Raw genomic sequence first — 20,113 nt, 5'->3', positions numbered from 1 at the left:
TATATGATAAATCCTCCAAAAACTGCATAAATGTGGAGTAAAAACATTTACTTTAATAAACAGAGTAAAATTACATTTGTTTAAAAAAAATATATATATTATTTTGCTACAAAATTACAGTTTGTTGTCTGGAGACCCCGAACACTCTGAGTGAACTTCCCAAGCGAAGACCGCACAAGGGTTAAAATGTCTTCGTAACAGTTCGAAAAATAAACATTTGTGTTGAGCGAAACTGACGTTTATATATAACCAAACTTTTTCTTTCTTTATATTGAAATATGGCAATATTTAAAATTAAGAGCGTTGACAAGTTTAATTTACTACAAGGTTTTATTAAAAAAAAAAAGAAAAAGCTGCAATTTCTACAAATATTAATTTGTCAATAATGTTGTTTTTAATTGTTAAAGTCATTCATATTGCTATTTTTCCTTTAACTTGATAACAAATAATCTTCCCACTGCCATATGATGCTTTCGTCATCCAGAAATAATATTTCACCTGATGTTTGAAGTTTATATAATCCTCATTACATGACGTGAAGTAGGATATGGCGCCATCTGGCGGCGACTCACAGGAACTGCATCATGACCTGTGGGACACAAGTGCCATAAAAACACCAGGGACTGTAGAAATGTATAGAATTTTACTTCCCTTAAAGTTCCAGGTTTTCACCAGAAACTGAAAACATACGGTGGGGAAAAATGACTAAGAAGTGTAAACAGCCGTGTTTAATTTAGACTTTATTAATATAACAATTACAAAATCATATTTTTGTCATAGGATTCTTTAATGTGGCAGTACCAATGTGTTATACAATTATAAAACATTTTAAATGGAATGATGTGTTTTTTCCAGCTACAAACACCAACGGAGAGTGATGTTGAAGCAGCTACACCAGGCGACTCGTTTCATTGGTCAGAAAAGGAAGTGATGTCACTGTGGCTGGTGAACACCCGTCTGTAAGGTAAACAGGAAGACTAGTGTAGTACCACTACAGAGAGGATTAACTAACTATTCCTGAAGGAGGATTACTGAATCTCCCGTCGGGATTAATAAAGTAAAGTAGGTCTGTCCACCTTTCCATCCAACTCAAGTGCAAAATACAGGCAAAGCAGAAGGAACCGTTTGGCACGTCTGTTTCTGAACAGGAAGATACTCGACCACAAAAGACATTTAAATTAAACTGTTAAAAACTGTAAAAATAATCAGAGCATATAGTAGAATGATCATGCAGCAGATTATTGCATCGTTCATTTAAATAATAAAAAAGTACACTTAAAAGAAAATGAAATAAAGAAACTGCTACATTAAAGCTTAAAGGAGTAGTTCACCCAAAAACGAAAAAGATTTGCCTGTCGTTTCAAACCCGAACTTGCAGAAAGTTCAGGCTGCTCTTTTCCACGCAGTGAGAGAACGGAGACGGATGCTGTCGAGCATCACAACCACAAAAAACTCTTTATTCTAACTGAAATAACGTCTCAAAATGACACTTTATTCTATGGAAAATGTCTCAGAATGAACATTTCCCCCTCGGCTCTCTAAAAACATTATTTTATGGCTCGTGTTTTGAGGCCCGTCTGCGTTCGCTGTGCGGAAAAGAGCAGCTCAAACATCCGCTTCTGTGTTCCACTGAACGAGAGAGTAAATGATGACAGAAGGTTCATTTTCGGGTGAATGAATCCTTTAACGCGCCGATCAGAAAACAAGCCTAACGGTCAGTATTTTGAGCGTCTGTGTGGAACTAGCGGGATGCGATCGGACCCACGCAGGGACAGATACGTGAAGTTAAACATTCAAGTAAGCTGGTTCAGCTCTGTAAACATGAAGAACTACATGAAAGCCCTCATAAATTAGTGTTACCACAGAGAAAACACAGTGAACGGAGGATATTGCTGCTCGATCACGGATGCGATCGCGGCCTGAGGAGTGTCTGTTCAGGGCTGGGCGATATAAACAGCAATATTTACATAAAACAGGTGTGAATCTTTGAATCAGAGTTGTGAATCTAGCTGAAATGAGCTGCTTGCTCATTAAACGCTTCATATTTAATGAACGCATGACAGCGCCCAGCCCCGGGGGAGTTTTACAGCAGTGGAGTGTTGTTGTTGTTATTATTGTGAAGGAAGTGTGTTTATCTGTCGCGGGGACTCTCTTCACGTGCTTCCGTCAGGAATCCACAGGACTTTGTTCTGCTCCTGCTCCACCACGGCCATGATCTGAGAGCACGTGTTGGACAGACTGCCGGCCTGGACCACACCTGCATCAGAACAGCAGCAACACAATCACACACCAACACGTCGTCGTCACACGTGCGTCACCGTGTAAATGCATGCGTGTGCGTCTCAGACCTGTGAAGTATTTGCTGTAGTCTTGTTCGATCCTCTGCGCAGACTCAAACTGCTCTTTGGAATGTTTTTGTGACACTTTGTCTCGCAGATACACGGGGTCTTTCTGCTCCCTGCGTCCATGAAACACACACTGAGTACAGACACAACTACTGCACATGCATTTAGAAGCACAGAGTCTTTGCATTCAAGTCTCAAGTTAATAAGTCATGTGACTCAAGTCCAGTAGAGTGACTCATTACACTGAGTCTTTTTCATTATGTGAGAGTCATGCAGTAATGAATAAGGCATTGTGTCGTATGTTTTTGCATGCGCTGAATGCGATGAGACACATTAATACTAGGAAAAACACGTTCAGGATGAATCTGAGACATTAATGAGCTCAAATGAGCATTTGTCCATGCAAACATCCGACGCAGACGTCACTTACTTGATCTGCTTGGCGTTTCTGTATCGTATGAATATGACGATGGGGTAAATGTTTACGACGTGCAGGCGCTCGATGGCGTGAGGTGCGATGTCCAGCAGACAGTGACAGTCCTGAGAGAGAGAGAGAATGTTTTGAGTGAAAAACTAATAATAAAATCTCATCAAAACATGTACAGATATATGTATATGTATATATTAGGGCTGGGTATTGACAATTTTCACAATTCGATTACTATTCACATGCTTTCGATTTGATATCGATTATTTTGGATGTAGTATTTCAGTTTCAGCACATGGTAAATTTTCTAGAGGAAAAATCTCTCAGCTAATGCTGTAAACTACACATGAGAGTCAGCTGGTGCTACTGTAATAATACTGAAGGTTAAATTAACTTATTTATATACAAACACTTCAATTACACTCAATGATGTTTTTATTATAAATACAGTTTAGAATTACATAATCATATTTCTACTCCAATTCGTTTTTTTTTAAATATAAACATTTAAATGGCGGCTGATTTATTCAAACATGCATTAAATAATGAAGAACATTATAATGAATATGTAACGGTGCATCGCTATATTTATCTTTCTAGAGCACTTTTCTAGCTGACTAATGAGTTTATGGTCACTGAATGTGTTTTTCTGAGGTAAATGTGACGTCACGTGACATTGAAGCTGTTTTTTTGAGGTTGAAGCACTGATTGAGCGATTACACGAGACATGATACGGATTTCAGTAAGTTGTACTGTATATTTTAACATACCTTCAGATGTTCATGTTTATTCCGCTGTAACTTGTATTAAAGCGGAGGAGAGGATGATCACATGCTTCTCTTTAACTGAGGCGCTAAAGCGATCCGTCACGCCACATTAAACAGCGCCAAAACGCTATTTATTTTCTGAATCTCATAATAAGATGGACGTCATTTGAAATCTGAGACTTTGCTTCATATCAAAAGTAACAAAGATTATTGGGAGCTACATATTCTGTTCATTCATCCACTGAAAACAGACGAGACTAATCGATTCTTGGGATTTAAGAATTGGTTCGTAAAAATGAGAATTGATTAAAATCGAGAAATCAATATTTTTTATCCAGCCCTAGTTTATATGACAATTTATTCATTTTTAACCTAGATTTCTTCTCCTTAATGTTTCCGGATGTTTTTTGTATTTAAATCGGTCCCTAAATAGGCTTTGTTGTCTCTAAGCAAAACCATTTAAATATTCATGAAATCAGATTCAGATTCACTTCAAACTGAACGTATTCCTGAACGTAGTCGCTTCTCTCACCTTCTCTGTAATTTCCTTAATGGACGCCACCGTGGTCACATCAAAGTGTCCGCTCCTGCGCTTGTAATCGATGAAGAGACAGTCTTTGACGCCTCTCTCAATGGCCTGCTGGGTAGCCTTCATCCCCTCTGAACAAAACCAGGAGTGAGTGAGAATTTGACATCATCCCGCAGTCATAAACAGGCAAAAATGAAAGCGCAGTCTCACCAGGTAAACAGCGGCAGTATTTCCCAGGAGCCTCTCTGAGCAGCATGTCTTTGATTGGCTCAACCAGAGGCCCCAGAATCAGCACCGGCCTGCGATTGGCCGATTCCACTTTCTGCACGCGCTGATACGCCGGACTCACGCAGTCTGAACACACACAGTCACACACAGAGTCAATGAGAAACTAAAGCTGCAGTTTCAGAACATGTCACATGTGTTGTTTCTCACCCTCCATGTACAGCATGGAGTCGGTGCTGACGGCGTCTGCCGCGGGAGCGTCGCGCCCGTCTCTGGAGCTGCTGCGCTTGTGTTTGAGCTTACGGCGAAAGAACGAGCGGCGCGCCGCGGCCGAGAGCGTTTTACCGGATCCACTCTCGTCCTTACCGTCTGTGATGCTGTACCGCCGCTGGGAATCTTGATCCATCCTACACACACACACACACACACACACACACAGGCTTCATCATGTGCACTGAAGAGTGTTGAATGAATTTTTCATATTTAACTATAAAAAACAAAACCAGTGATGATTACATGAAGATCACATACATGCACTTGCTGGGCACATGTCCGCGCATCAGCTTCTGTGCGTTCTCGTCCAGTTGCCATGCCAACCAGTAGCCGAAATTCCCCCTGGGCAGCGTGTCGTCCACATACAGAATATCATCCTTCTTGAAACTCAACTCCTGCTCTAAATCACCAACATGGTCAAATAAAGCCCTGAAAGACAAACAGATGAAGAGCAGATGATTTAATGTCATTAAATATTCATATGTGGCTTTAATCTTAATGTAATAATTAACGAAGGATGATTCTATATTCTAGTCAAAACTCAAAACACACGTTACCTGATGTAAAACCCGTCTCCAGGTGCGTCTTTGACCCTCCGGAAGTGTTCAGGTCGGTTCTGGACCCTGAGCACGACGTTCTCTGCGGGTTTCAGGATCTCGAGGTACACCTCCTCAGCCGTCTTGTTCTTCAGACTTACTGAGTTACACTGCAAACAGGAAATGACATCACAACAGGGAAACGTCTCGTCTCGAAACACGTGTGATCTCTCCTCCGTACCTCCAGCATCAGGTCTCCAGGCTGCAGGCCGTCGGCTCCTCGAGCAGGACTGTCCTCTTCTAGGTCCTCCACGAAAACACCCATCAGGTTTCCTCCGCAGATCTTCAGCCCCAGATCCACCTGAGTCTTCCTCAGCACCACCTGCCTCGGCTCCGCCTGTTTCCTGCCCTCCCTGGCCAATCACAGAGCAGACAGCGCAGTTAAACCAATCAGAGCAGGGGGCGTGTTTACGTCGCTGGTAGCGAGAGAAAAAGTACGCGTTTGTTACCTGACGGCGCTGCGAGGGCTGGATGTGGGCGTGGTCTGTTTGGAGGGCGGGGTCATGGTGCCCTCGTCCTGTTCGCTGAGCGTGTCAGGTGTTCCGGGCGTGGAGTGAGAGCTGATGGACGACTCCATGCGGGAGCTGACGGCATGAGTTGACAAATTGAGTCTTACCAAATCGATATAAACCTCACAGGTGTCATAATTCATTAATAATTTCAATTGATGATTTGAAATGAATTGCAACTTCATTTGCATACATACTGTACACTCACGCAAAACGATATACTATTTTTTAGTTTTTAATTTTGTTAAAAAATGTATATTGTGTAACAATTATTTTGGTAATCGAGTAAACGCTCAATTAATTTGCCAAGTAATCGAGTATTTTGACGAGTAATCGGTCGGTTTTTACGCATAATTGGATGATTATTTTTGCCGATTAATCGAGCAATCGGTAGATTATTTTGGCCAATTGATCGAGTATTCTGACAAGTTTAATTAAATCGCAAAATAATCAACTATTGTGCCGAAATAATCAGCCAATTACCCGTCAAAACAATCGACTGATTATTTCGGCACAATTGGTTGATTATTTTGTAATTAATCGAGTAATTAGTCGATTATTTTTGCCAATTGATGAAGTATTTTTGACAAGTACTTGGTCAATTATTTTTGATGAGTAATTGGTCGGTTTTGACGTGTAATTAGTCGATTATTTTGATGATTGATCGATTGTCAGTCAATTGTCTTTGATGAGTAATCGGCTGATTATTTCAGCACAATCGGTCGATTATTTTTGTGATTAAAACAAGTAATCTGACAATTTTACCAACTGATCAAGTATTTTGATGAGTATTTGGTCGAATATTTTTGACGAGTAACTGGTCAATTATTTTGGCAGTTAATTGAGTAAACGTCTCTTATTTTTGGCGATTGATCGGGAAATCCCAAAATAATTCCAAAACGATTAATCAGATTTTTTGTGTAATAAAAATAGACCTAAGCTTTTAAAATGACTAAAAATATATATAACAATGAAGCAATAATATTTGGTTCAAATAAAGTATCAAAAGTAAGTAATCATAAGGTTTTATAGAACAACACTTTTAAAATACAATCATCGTATTATAACAAATGCGCCAGTGGCCTTGTTACAGCAGATCGAATCCTTGTTTAATATTGTCCAAACAACATTTAATTTAAATGTTTACTTTAATATGTGGCCACTTCTTTATGATAGAAAACTATAAACTACATAATAAACTATATAATCCCCTAGCTTCAACTATAAGGCATGAATATATCTTTCTGAAAGCACCAGAGAGTCACATGTACCATGTGTGCGTACCTCGAGCGCGAGTGGTTGCCCAGCTGGTACATGTGTGGGTTGTACTGTGCCAGTATGGTGATGGTGTCACACTGCTGCCCAATGATGAGTCTCGCCTGCTGCTCCGTGGCGTTCCTGAGATTAATGCCGTTAAACTAAAGAGAGACAGGAAGTGATTCACAGGTGTTGAATTTAAGATTCCTAATTAAAGAGTGTTTTTTAACGCACCTCCAGCAGCTGATCTCCAAACTCCAGGTGGTGCTGCTGAGCAATGCTGCCCCCCGTTACCTTGGAAACAAAAATGCCACCATTCTCCCCACCCACGATGGAGATGCCCAGAGGCTCCGCCCCTTTGGGGATAGTGACACATCGTGGCTCTTCTATGTATGGCCTGAAACGCAGAAACACAATATATGGGCCATCAGCTTCATCAACCAGAGTTCTAAGAGCATTTAAAGACACATGACATAAAAGAGGACATAAGAAAATCACAGATAAAAACTGAGCCTGTTTTAACTGTGAATGAAGCCTAACACAGTTTGTTTTAGTGTTCTCACTGCGTAGTGGACAAACCTCAGGGTCCGTAAAGATGCAAACCACGATCTCTGAGCTCGAGAAAGCTTCAGGTTAGACCTGTTACGCAACGCACATCTGGAGCAGGAAGGAGAGAAATGGGGCAGAAGAGCAGACAGACTAGAAAGGAGTCAAGCAGATCTGAGGTAAATAAACTACGAGAAGAAGAGGAGGAGAACGCCCGTGACAGGCTGCAAGATGGCGCCATATTTACTCACCCTCATGTTTTTATCAACCCGCATGCGCTTTTAGAGCTTCTGTGAATGGGTGTGAATCTGTTTATTCGATCATTATGTCATATGGACGACTGTTAAGATCCTTACATGCTTTTGTCCTTTTTGTACTAACTATGAGCTGTTCTATTGGACAGAATGATGTGAGATCATGAGGGTGAGTAAATCACATGAACTCTTTAATATATAGTTCTTTCTATGTCTGTTTCTACCTGTCCCTTCTCCTGTCTATGGGCACAGGGCTGACTGACAGCCTGGTCTGTGCGGAGATGGAGCCCTGCGATTGGCTGCTGGTGAAGGAGGTGGCGTCCAGATGAGAGAGGGGCGGAGTTACGAGACTTGGGCTGCTGCAGTCAGAATGAGACAGCGATCCTGAAACACACAACAACAAAAATGTTTTGGTTTGTACAATTTTATGTACGTCCATCATTCACGCAACAGCACAGGAAGTGATGTGATGTTATAAATCAGATTTTTACGAGAGGTCAGCACCTCTGTCAGAGCCGTGAACAGATCGAGCATAGCGAGGGGTGGAGGGAATCTTGATGCGCTGCTCGCGGTACTGAGACAAACCTACAGACGTGAACACAGACAGAATCATCATCAGTCACAGAAGACAGACTTTACATTCATCAGTGAGATTACTGACTACAGACTTGAGGGTCATGAGAGTTAAAGGGTTAGTTCACCCAAAAATGAAAATTCAGTCATTAATTACTCTCCCTCATGCCATTCCACACCCGCAAGACCTTCATTCATCTTCAGAACACAAATTAAGATATTTTTGATGAAATCCGATGGCTCAGTGAGGCCTGAGCAATGACATTTCCTCTCTCAAGATCCATTAATGTACTAAAAACATATTTAAATCAGGTCATGTGAGTACAGTGGTTCAATATTAATATTATAAAGCCACCAGAATATTTTTGGTGCGCCAAAAACACAAAAAAACGACTTATATAGTGATGGCTGATTTCAAAACACTGCTTCAGGAAGCTTCGGAGCATTATGAATCAGCTGTTCAGAGCGCCAAAGTCATGTGATTTCAGCAGTTTGACGCGTGATCCAAATCATGATTCGACACACTGATTCATAACGCTCCGAAGCTTCTTGAAACAGTGTTTTGAAATCGGCCATCACTATATAAGTCGTTTTTTTGTGTTTTTGGCGCACCAAAAATATTCTGGTGGCTTTATAATATTAATATTGAACCACTGTACTCACATGAACTGATTTAAATATGTTTTGAGTACATTAATGGATCTTGAGAGAGGAAATGTCATTGCTGGCTATGCAGGGCCATCAGATTTCATCAAAAATATCTTAGTTTGTGTTCTGATGATGAATGAAGGTCTTACGGGTGTTGAACGACATGAGGGTGAGTAATTAATGACATTATTTTCATTTTTGGGTGAACTAACCCTTTAAGCGCTAGTGCACGTGATGTGGCGTTCGGGTACAGACCCAGTCTGGCGCTGGAGGGCAGGGAGTTGGTGTTGTGCGGTCCTGATCCGCGAGAGCCGTCGAACAGTTCACCGGAGCACTTGTGGTTGAGATCCACACTCCATCGCCCCTGGTGCTGCGGACTGCGGTTCAGAACACAGAGATTCACCGTCTCACATCAGAACAGATGCGATACGTCAGGGAGTGTGTGTGTGTGTGTGTGTGTGTGTGTGTGTGTGTACCTGACTTGAGTGTATGTGTGTGCAGGAACTGACGGAGAGTTAGTGGTTTTGACACAGTGACTCCAGGCCGTGTACACTGGGTTCCTCATGACCGCGGTGACAGCAGGGTAGGGAGACAGCGTTCTGGGAGCGGTGTCTAGACACAAACACACAAATAATGGTTTTGACATCACACACACACACACACACACACAGAACTGGTCACTGTCTGATTGCTGTCAAACTCACGCGCTTGTACAGGTGAGAAGCCTGAACTGTGACGATTTGAGCGGAAAGGAGAGAACCGAACCAGATCCACAGGCTCAGGCGAGTGTTCGTCATGAGAGAAGCTCTGCAGCAGAGAACAAGATGAGGAAGTGATTATGAGCGTGTAGTTGAGTTAACCCTGACGTTTGAAATGGAACAGCTTATTGAACCTTTAGTAAAAATTCTAAACTGTCAATCAGACGACAGAAGGACTGTAGGAGATTGAGTGATCAGGATTATCCCATCTTTCAGAGCAGTGGTTCCCAAACTGGGGTACGTGAGGTGACAAAATGGGGTACAAAATGCTGAGTAGTTCATTTAATTCTACCTTAAAATAATATTAAAACCGAGCATATTTTTTTAACTGCAAAAATGCTGTAAATCCAGTACATTAAATCAGATTACCTCATCATTTACAGTCAAAAATGACTGTATCCACACAAGCAGCATATGATAGATTGCATGCAGAATCTGCTGCCTTAAATCGCGCTAAATTGCCGTTCTCGACAATCACCTTTGTAAAAGTGGGGATTTAACACTTACTCACATGAAGAACAAATATAGACACAGATAGTGGATTAATTTTGATTTAAGACTCAAACTTTCTCCGATACAAAAACATAACTTGTGTGAGTTCTTGTATTTAACTATGATAACGAGCAAGAGCGTAATTGCTCCCAAATATCCACACGTTGCAAACGTGACATTATTATACAAAAGGTCAAAAAATAAAACGTACATTTCAAACACAGTACTGTCAGTATTTACTCTATTTTGCAATGAAATAATAGTTCTAACGAAAACCACAGCAGAACTACAACACACTTCTCTGTTTCGCGAACAATTCTGCGGCTTTGAACGAATCGTGAGAGTTAATGATTCAATGATTCATTCACAGCCACTTGCTTCGTTACATGTATGAATGATTCAATGACTCACTCATAAAAACAGTGACTTGCTGCCACCTATTGGCGGTTTTAGTTTAATATTTAAAAGTTTTTCTTAGTTTTACCATCATTGCTTATTTCTCTATTGAACATTTTGTTTAAAACGTTATTTATTTTATAAAGTTATTCATAAACGTAAAAAAATGCACTGGAAAATCAATTTAGGGGGCAAATATTGTCCCTGCACCCTTATAGGGTCTTTTTTGACCCCAAACAACGTTTGCTAAAATTGTGAAAATGTTCTCTTTGTCCAAATGACATGAAACTTTGTACAGTTGTTACACTTTCTAGATCTACAAATAAAAAATAACTGGAGTGATATCTTTGATTTTGATTTTTATGTTAGTGTAGAAAAAAAAAAAATCACTCAGGGTCTTTGGGGTCTCCAGACAACAACATGTAATTTTGTAACAAAATAATTGTTTTTACTCCACATTTGTGCAGTTTTTGGAGGATTTATTATATCTTTTAAATTTATATAAATAAGTAAATAAATATTTTCTTGAGTAAAATTCACTTTATAAAAGACCCACATCTGTAACTTTCATTCATGGGGATCACATGGATAATTTGACATGGTTTAGTGTGAGATTTTTGCCCATCTTTTGGAAAATGCAGTTTTAAAAGTAAAAAATGATCACTTTATCCAGCAGATGCTGCAGAGCTCCACTATTTGCTGTTTGACTGACTGAAAGACATCTTTACACAAGTATTTTCAGCTGATTCAGATCTAAATATTATCAAATCACAATTATGACAATTAAAATTACTTTGTCAAAGTTTAGCATTTTTTTTGTACTGAAAAAATATAAGTTTTTAAAAGATTTTGATTTTGAGGATGATTTTTGTCCATTTTCTAAGCGGGGTCTCATCATAATGTAACAATATTGAAAAACAAAAAATACTAAACTTTGACAAAAAGTAATTTTAATTGTCATAATTGTGATTTGATAATATCTGAATCAGCTGAAAATACTTGTGTAAAGATGTCTTTCAGTCAGTCAAACAGCAAATAGTGGAGCTCTGCAGCATCTGCTGGATAAAGTGATCATTTTTTACTTTTAAAACTGCATTTTCCAAAAGATGGACAAAAATCTCACACTAAACCATGTCAAATTATCCATGTGATCCCCATGAATGAAAGTTACAAATGTGGGTCTTTATAAAGTGAATTTTACATAAAAAGCTGTTTTTGTATAAAAACCTATTTAAAAAAATATTTATTTATTTATATAAATTTAAAAGATATGATAAATCCTCCAAAAACTGCACAAATATGGAGTAAAAACATTAATAAACAGAGTAAAATTACATTTGTTTAAAAAAAATATATATATATATATTTTGCTATAAAATTACATTTTGTTGCCTGTGGTTTCTGGAGACCCCAAAGTCCCTAAGTGTACTCCCCAAACGAAGACCGCACATGGTGAAGGTGTGACTGCAGAGGACTGATTTAGAGGCATTAGAACTGCACATATCCAGCAGGGTTTGTGAGGCGCAGCACCTGTGGAAACGGCATCTTCAGGGGCGTGAGGCTGCGGCGCTGAGCGGGTGCGGAGCTCGGCCTTCCTCTCCTCATCTCCAGGTCATCTGCGCCCTGTCCAGGCACTTCCTCCGTAAACGGCCCTCCGCCGCCGGACCCCTGCCTCTGAAGAACATTCCCGTTGCGGTCTCGATTTTCAAAATCAGACGCGGCTTTGTCTGCGGGCGCGGTCTGAATGGGCGTGGCCGGGGGCGAACCGGTGGTAATGGTGGAATCGGAGGCGGAGCTTCCCTGTGGTTTGTGTTTAAACTTGAAGGAGTCGCTGCGTTTGGGCGGGTCGGGTGGCGTCTGCCCCTCCGTCCAGGAGCTCTGCGGGGAATGTTTGGGCATCTGAGACAAACTGAGGTAGTCCAGCTTGGCTGGCGTCTCCGGCCGTTTGAACATGTCTGCGTCGAATATCGACTTCCGCTTCTTTGGGGTCTTAAAAATAGACAGCGGAGGGATGCTGTCAGCAGCCGTCATTGCAACCGCTACCATTTTCGGCCACGTGCCGCCGCTTTGTTTACGCCTCTCCTGACCCATCTCTACGGCGATGCAGTCGCCGGGGGAAACGGGGTGAAAGGTGAGGGGTCGTTTAGAGTTGGGATGCAGGCAGATCTCATGATACGGCTCCGAGCGATACTGACCGCGGTCGCTCTCCACGTCACGTGTGGGGCTGTACGTGTCTTTGTGGCTGCTGGGCTGCTTCCTGCAGGGCCGCAGGTGATCGGCAGACTTCCCGTTGGAGTTCCTTTCACAGTCACGCTGGCTCTCTACGATACTCTGACCCGACAGACTCTGTGGAAAGAACTGGGATGAGGAGAAACAACTGTGAAACATGAAAGACTTCAGGAACGAGTGAGCTGATTGAAAAGGAAATGAAAAACGATCAATAATGTCTCACCTTCAGGAGAGAAAGAGAAACGGAATCTCTGCAGCTCCGCAGGAGAGTCTCACATTCACTCACAGATTTATTATCCAGCGAAATTCCGTTTATCTGCCAGAGAAAATTAAACAACCTTAAAATAATCACAGCAGAAACGAGCCAGAATACATGCAAATGAGCCTCTGCTCCATCGACCAATCAGAGGCTCCCAATTTAGGAGTGTGACTTGTTTCAGTAGCTTCAGATCTGGATGCATTTTTCTCATTTTTCTCTCTTCAAAAAGCTTTGAACCAAACCATCTAGCTCTGAGATAAACATTATCATTTGAAGAAAAACAAAGCCTACGTCACGCGTGACCTTTCCAACATGATTACGTCATGCGTGGAGCATCACAGAGCAGTGCAAGACGAGCATTTGTGGTTAAAAACTATATAATGTTTATTTTTTTAGAAAATGTCTGATGGTTTCTCTAAATGAGACTCTTATTCCTCGTCTGGGATCATGTAGAGCTCTTTGAAGCTGCACTGAAACTGACATTTGGACCCGTTGAACCCCAGTGAAGTCCACTATATGGAGAAAAATCCTGGAATGTTTTCCTCAAAAACCTTCATTTATTTTCCACTGAAGAAAGAAAGACATGAACATCTTGGATGACATGGAGGAGAGTAAATTATTAGGAAATTTAAATTCTGAAGTGAACTAATCCTTTAATTGTGAGAATTGGACCCTAAACTAAAGTGTGAACTAATTATTATTATTCAAATTAATATTTTGTAATTATTGCTAAAATGATGAAAAGATAAACAAATCAGAATAAGATATATATTACTATTGCAATAATGTTGTTGTACTTTAAAGTAAAAACATGTTTATTTTACAGAACAATAGTAAAATCACAATACGACTAGTTGTTTCTTCATTACGTTGCTTTCAAATGTTAAACTATAGAGCTTTTATTCTGGTAACATGAACATAAAATGCAGGGACTTGGATCTTTTCCAAAGATTTACACAATTGGGGTCATAGTTCAGTTCGGAAAATCTGTAACTCACATTGAGAACCCGATCGCCGGGACACACCGAACCGTCCCTCGCCGCAGGACTGCCTGGAGAAACCGACGACACGAACACGCCACTCTCCAACCCGACACCACAATCTGCTGACGGAGAGAGAGAGAGAGAGAGAGAGTCACTGCACTGATGAACGGGTTTATCTGCCTGACCAACTCAAAGACAATGACCCCTGATCTGACCTTTGAGCCCTGCCAGTGTAAGATGAACAGAGGTGACCATCCTTCCTCCAAGAGACTTCCTCCTGCGGACCACCATGTTGATGACTCCGCCTCCACTGAACACCGCCTTTATGACCTGCTTCCGGTCCTTATTGGCCAGATCCACATCGTTTATCTTCAACAACCAATCGTTCACTCTGCGGTTTGAACAAACGCTGATTAGAAACGCACACCAATGTTGAGACCGAGAGCACAGAGTTCACCCACCTTAACCTGCCCTCCGCAATACTTCCTTTGTCCACCTTGCTCACAAATATCCCATAATCCCCGGGTAGATACGGGTCGCTCACCCCCTCAGCGATATCGAAACCAAAAGCACTCAAATCCATGTCGTCCTATAGGACGGATCAGAGATGGTTTATATTTATGCTTCATGTCAAATAATAAAAAAGTTTGTAATAGTTTTGGAGGTTCGTCACAGCTTCATACCGCACTCCTCTCAAACTCCACAGTCTCCGTTTCCCACTCCAGCGAGTCCGTATCGATAGCCGAGTCGTGAGAATTGTGGGCCATCAGCTGGCGAAAACGTGCCTCCTTCTCCAGCTGCTCCTCCATACACTCCCTGATACACATTTTAGCAAGAGTTCACCTAATTTACTCCAACCTGAGAATGATTCATGATTTATTCTTTAATTCAAAAGAAAAAGAGTCATTTGTCTGGGAATCAAACTACTTTGGCTGTGGTGCTGCAGATTCAAAGCTTTAGTATTTTAGTACAGCGTCTCATTCACGTGCAGACGCTCATGAATCATGAAGAGAACATGAACATAATTCAGTCCAGTAGATTCCCTGATGTGATTCTGAGACTCACTTGAGCTCCTTCAGTTCTCGCACCGCGTCGTTCTTCTGTTTCCGCAGGTCGTCGAGGTTTCTCAGAGCGTCGGCGAGATCGCTAACAGCTCGGTCCCTCTCGCGTCGCAGGTTATCGCACAACGTCCTGATACACACACACACACACACACACAGCAATGATATGATTTAGAATATTGTTTTATAGGATATTTTTGCTCATTAATTGAAAGCTGTCGGATTTGGCCCTGTTTTATGCAGCTTAAATTGTCTCAAAAATAACATTTTCAAAAAATCACTTCCAACATTTTCAAAGATCACTTACTTTCACAAATGCACAGCCCAACTTAAATGTACAAAATAAGAATTTATATATATCTATAAACTTATATTTTATATATGTTTGAGTTTCTATGTATTTATATAACATATATACTAAAAAATATATATAATTTTTGACACCATTTTATCTCCATACTGTTTATGCACCATTGCATTTGTTTTAATATACAGGACAGTCCAAAAGTTTGGAACCACTAAGATTTTTAATGTTCTTAAAAGAAGTTTCGTCTGCTCACCAAAGCTACATTTATTTAATTAAAAATACAGTAAAAACAGTAATATTGTGAAATATTATTACAATTTAAAATAACTGTTTACTATTTAAATATATTTGACAAAGTAATTTATTCCTGTGATCAAAGCTGAATTTTCAGCATCGTTACTCCAGTCTTCAGTGTCACATGATCCTTCAGAAATCATTCTAATATGCTGATTTGCTGCTCAATAAACATTTATGATTATTTTCAATGTTGAAAACAGTTGTGTACTTTTTTTTTTTCAGGATTCCTTGATGAATAGAAAGTTCAAAAGAACAGCATTTATCTGAAATACAAAGCTTCTGTAGCATTATACAAGACCGTTCAAAAGTTTGGGGTCAGTAAGAATTTTTATTTTTATTTTTTTGAAAAGAAATGAAAGAATTTAATACTTTTATTCAGCAAGGATGCATTAAATCAATCAAAAGTGGCAGTAAAGACATTTATAATGTTACAAAAGATTAGATTTCAGATAAACACTGTTCTTTTGAACTTTCTATTCATCAAATAATCCTGAAAAAAATTATTATACACAAATATTTTGTACAATTGTACACATTAAATGTTTCTTGAGCAGAAGATCATCATATTAGAATGATTTCTGAAGGATCATGTGACACTGAAGACTGGAGTAATGATGCTGAAAATTCAGCTTTGATCACAGGAATAAATTACACTTTACTATATATTCACATAGAAAACAGTTATTTTAAATTGTAATAATATTTCACAATATTACTGTTTTTTACTGTATTTTTAATTAAATAAATGTAGCCTTGGTGAGCAGACGAAACTTCTTTCATAAACGTTAAAAATCTTAGTGGTTCCAAACGTTTGGACTGTACTGTATGTGTTGGATTTGAACATTATTGGGATTGGGTGGTTTTTAACAGTTATGAGGACAGAGATTTCATATGACGAGACACACTTGAACTGAATCACGTGTAACTACACTTGTCCGATATTCGGTAATGCGATATATCACGATAATGAATATGCACTATATTGTTATCATGGGCATTTCAAAATACCGTAAATAATAATTTATTACCAATTATTAATTTTTATAATGCATTTAAGAATACTTTCCCCATCAACCGTATAAAATGCACAACACCGCTGTATTCTGCGTCAAAGAGACACGCTCAGATGTAAACAAGCCCAACATGCATGAGAAGCACATGACAGAACGAGTGACAGAAGCGCGCTGAATGAAAGTGCACGTTCACAACAGCAGAAATGCAGCGGTTACCCCGGAAACAAAGCAACTGCAAGTTTTTAAAATGCTTCAAAAAGACATTAATTTTTTTCTAATCTCAATGTTGTTCATCACAGCACCAAATACTTCATACTTAAAGACTTAATAGACTATTTATTTTCAAACTTACACATTTTTATATTTTAATCTGGACTACAGCATGCCCTAATGATTAGAAATGTTCTGATTATTTGTTATTGTTCAGTAAATCTCATTAGTTATCATTCATTATTACCAAACTGACAATGAAAAATACTTATAAAAGTATTAATTATTCTTAATGTTCATTTCTTTATTACTGTTTAATAACATTACTAAAATCAACTTATTTAATGGACCTGAGCTAAAACTAACAATGATCAGTTGTGTTTCTAAAATAACATTAACAAAAAATAATAGTTTCTGTAACAAATGTAGCTGTTGCTCAATCTGAGTTAATGCATTAAATAATGAGACCTTATAGTAAAGCGTTTCCTGTTCTTCTTTATAGCCTAAGCACTTTAATCTGTTTGAAAATTTTACTTTATATATTTTTTTGTGTATTGTATTATTGTATTTAAACATTCAGAGTTCTGTTTTTTTTTTTGTTATTACAAAAAGAGCTCTTAAACCTGTTATACTATAACAACACTTTTTTTGGAACTTATTTCAATGTAGTGATAATAAATAAAAATTATCGCGACATGAACATTTGATACGGTCACATGCCTATGTGTAACAGAGATCTGCTCACCGTATGCTCTCTCGCTCTGCTACGATCTTGTCTCTCTCCTGGAAGGCCCAATCTCTGCGACACTTGGCCACCTCTGCCTCCTGCACAGCCTCCTGGAGCTCCTCCGAAATGGCCTCACACTGTTTCCTCAGAACCTCCAGCTCCTTACTGACGCGCTCCATGTCCAGCGTTGCGCTGTCCTGCTTCTGCAGGAGAGAAATGCAATGAAATAACAGAAGTCTAGGAGTCCAGAGGTCGTGTGAACACAGGACAGGTACCTGTCTGGCCTGGTAGTACTCTCTCAGGAGCTGGTCTCTCTGGATGATGGCCTCCGTTCGCTCTTTACGGGCCACGTCGCGCTCCTCTCGCACCATCTCGATGTCCTTACAGGCCTGGCTCAGCTCCTTCTGCGTCTCCGCCTTGTCCTGCACCTCGTGACAGTACTTCTCCAGCAGCTCCGTCTTTTCCCGGATCGCCCGGTCCCGGTCCAGCAGAGCGGAGTTCAGTTCCTGCGCACACAGCACACGTCAGACCGTCAGAGAGTAAATTCTGCACGACACAGAGGCAATGTTGAGCAGGATCTTCATATGATTTCTTTAATGGGAACACTTTTGATTGATGATTCAAATGGATCTTTTAAACGAATCTTCTGAATTAACACGTGCCACACAAGATTACACCAGATTATGCAAGGCAAACATTTAATAAACGTTTCATATTTACTTTAAATGTTGTCTTTAGTAGTTGTGTGTGTTTGACCTGTCTCAGAGCCTCGATCTCCTCGCTGGCGACCCTCCTCTCGCTGGACGTGTTCTTGAGTTTGGCCTCGGCCGCCTCCAGTCCGGTCTGCAGCTTGTCCACCTCCTTGATGACCTGATCTCTCTCGCTCATGATCAGTCTGTACTCGTTTAGCACAGAGTCTCTCTCCTCCTTCAGCTTCTCGCCGTCCTTCACCGCCTTCAGCTGCAGGGTCTTATAGCGCGTGTTCTCCATCTGGAGGCGCTCGGTTTCTCTCTGCAGCTCCTCGTTCTGAGCGGACATCTTATTCAGCTCCTGCTGGAGGCTGTCAAACCTGAAAGAGATCGAGATTTCGCTCTGTGCTTTTGCCATGTTCATCTGTCTTCAGTGTGTGATGCTGCTGTTTGAGTTCTTCTCTATATCAGTGTCAGTGTTTTCTTCACAATATTCCTCATTTAAATAATTAATGCGCACAATAAAGGGGCGGGGCCTGGTTGAGGTAGTTAGCAGTGTGTTGAAACAGGTGGTTATGGTAAGGGATGGGACATTTCCCAAACACCAATCAATTTGTGCTTTTCAGAAGGAGGGGCTTCATAGAGACAGGAACTAAACAGAGCGTTACTGACAGACTGGGAAGAGAGGAGCTGCAACAATGGAGAATATGAGGAGAATAATCAACATTCAATCTAGTAAACAACATTAAACCTCTGAAAGAAAGCATAACAGGTCCCCTATGGAGCCTAACAGAGACGGGCCCTCTTTAGTGACTGAAGTGCGATGCACTCTACATAGGCAGCACCTCTAGCGTGTCATTGTACCTCCTGACGGAGCCGCTGTACTGCTGCTGGAAGTGCAGCGCTGAGTCTCTCTGCTTCAGCAGAACCTCCTGCTGTTTCTGCAGACGTCTGTTCTCCTCCTCCATCTGCTCCAGGCGGCTCAGGTCTGCGTTGTGACTCGCCATTTTCTCGTTGTATCGTTTCCTCAGGGCATCGTACTCTTTCTTCATCCCCTCCAGCTTGTTTAAGGCGGTGTCGTAAAGTTTATTCAGCAGTTCTGAAGAGCCGTTCTCCCTCATGACCTACAACAAGAGATTGTGACACGACTGTGACCCTGAGGAGAAATTGAACCCATCACCAAATCACTGAGTTTACTCATTTTTTAGGATTAACTACAATATTTAAGAGGATTAATTTGTGGTGAGGAGTGAGATAAATATCACTGACAAAACCAGCTGATGGCGCCACTGAGTCAAAGTTCAGAACTCTAAATAACACTTCAGATCAAAAACAACATGAAATGCCACATTTAACCTCTATACCATGACATGTCAGGATGAAACTGACTGTTCGGATGGAAATAATATATCCATCATAATTTGATCAGACTGTAACTGGTCTGTCACACGGAATCAGAGGTTTTAAAGATGACATTCAAAAAAAACATTTTTTTTTTTTACTACAATTCAATTAAAGAACAATAATATAGCAGTGTTTTTTTTGTTTGATCTATATAATATTATGTTTTTTATTAATATTTTGAATAGGGCTGTAATGATACACTGTCACAATGTGATACTTTATGTCAAAATACAGAAGAGAGTTTTTTATTATAAAATCATGTGGGCGACCCGAGTTTGAGTGCGTCTCGGGTTGTTTCTCGAACTCCTCTTCTCTCAGTCTCTGGTGTGTCTTCATAAG

The 20,113-nt window shown here is 40.3% G+C and overlaps 1 protein-coding gene across 7 annotated transcripts in view; it reads right to left on the bottom strand.

The window, feature by feature from the left end:
* Positions 1-688: 688 nt before the first annotated feature.
* The window catches only part of dlg5b.1 (discs, large homolog 5b (Drosophila), tandem duplicate 1), a 31,595-nt gene continuing 12,170 nt past the window's right edge, over positions 689-20,113 (bottom strand). Inside the window, exons 6-34 of one of the 7 annotated variants that reach the window (XM_067368928.1) lie at positions 19,235-19,494; positions 18,402-18,750; positions 17,957-18,187; positions 17,700-17,884; positions 15,132-15,257; positions 14,750-14,882; positions 14,528-14,655; positions 14,282-14,457; positions 14,082-14,188; positions 13,048-13,140; positions 12,126-12,953; positions 9,654-9,756; positions 9,459-9,561; positions 9,205-9,326; positions 8,233-8,313; positions 7,953-8,112; positions 7,508-7,585; positions 7,163-7,325; positions 6,956-7,089; positions 5,612-5,746; positions 5,344-5,515; positions 5,124-5,272; positions 4,825-4,995; positions 4,504-4,700; positions 4,279-4,422; positions 4,072-4,199; positions 2,776-2,885; positions 2,349-2,458; positions 689-2,257 (exon numbers count right to left, since the gene is read on the bottom strand). In XM_067368928.1, the coding sequence (XP_067225029.1) occupies positions 2,154-2,257; positions 2,349-2,458; positions 2,776-2,885; positions 4,072-4,199; positions 4,279-4,422; positions 4,504-4,700; positions 4,825-4,995; positions 5,124-5,272; positions 5,344-5,515; positions 5,612-5,746; positions 6,956-7,089; positions 7,163-7,325; positions 7,508-7,585; positions 7,953-8,112; positions 8,233-8,313; positions 9,205-9,326; positions 9,459-9,561; positions 9,654-9,756; positions 12,126-12,953; positions 13,048-13,140; positions 14,082-14,188; positions 14,282-14,457; positions 14,528-14,655; positions 14,750-14,882; positions 15,132-15,257; positions 17,700-17,884; positions 17,957-18,187; positions 18,402-18,750; positions 19,235-19,494 (4,980 nt within the window). In that variant the 3' untranslated portion in view covers positions 689-2,153. Of the gene's footprint in view, positions 2,258-2,348; positions 2,459-2,775; positions 2,886-4,071; positions 4,200-4,278; positions 4,423-4,503; positions 4,701-4,824; positions 4,996-5,123; positions 5,273-5,343; positions 5,516-5,611; positions 5,747-6,955; positions 7,090-7,162; positions 7,326-7,507; positions 7,586-7,952; positions 8,113-8,232; positions 8,314-9,204; positions 9,327-9,425; positions 9,562-9,653; positions 9,757-12,125; positions 12,954-13,047; positions 13,141-14,081; positions 14,189-14,281; positions 14,458-14,527; positions 14,656-14,749; positions 14,883-15,131; positions 15,258-17,699; positions 17,885-17,956; positions 18,188-18,401; positions 18,751-19,234; positions 19,495-20,113 lie in introns of all 7 variants that reach the window. The other 6 variants (XM_067368926.1, XM_067368927.1, XM_067368929.1 and 3 more) reach the window with 6 other exon arrangements.

The sequence above is a fragment of the Chanodichthys erythropterus genome, chromosome 19, assembly GCF_024489055.1.
Source record: "Chanodichthys erythropterus isolate Z2021 chromosome 19, ASM2448905v1, whole genome shotgun sequence".
Taxonomy (NCBI): domain Eukaryota; kingdom Metazoa; phylum Chordata; class Actinopteri; order Cypriniformes; family Xenocyprididae; genus Chanodichthys; species Chanodichthys erythropterus.
Note: the sequence above shows the minus strand (reverse complement) of the source record. Positions and strands in the feature narration are given on the sequence as shown.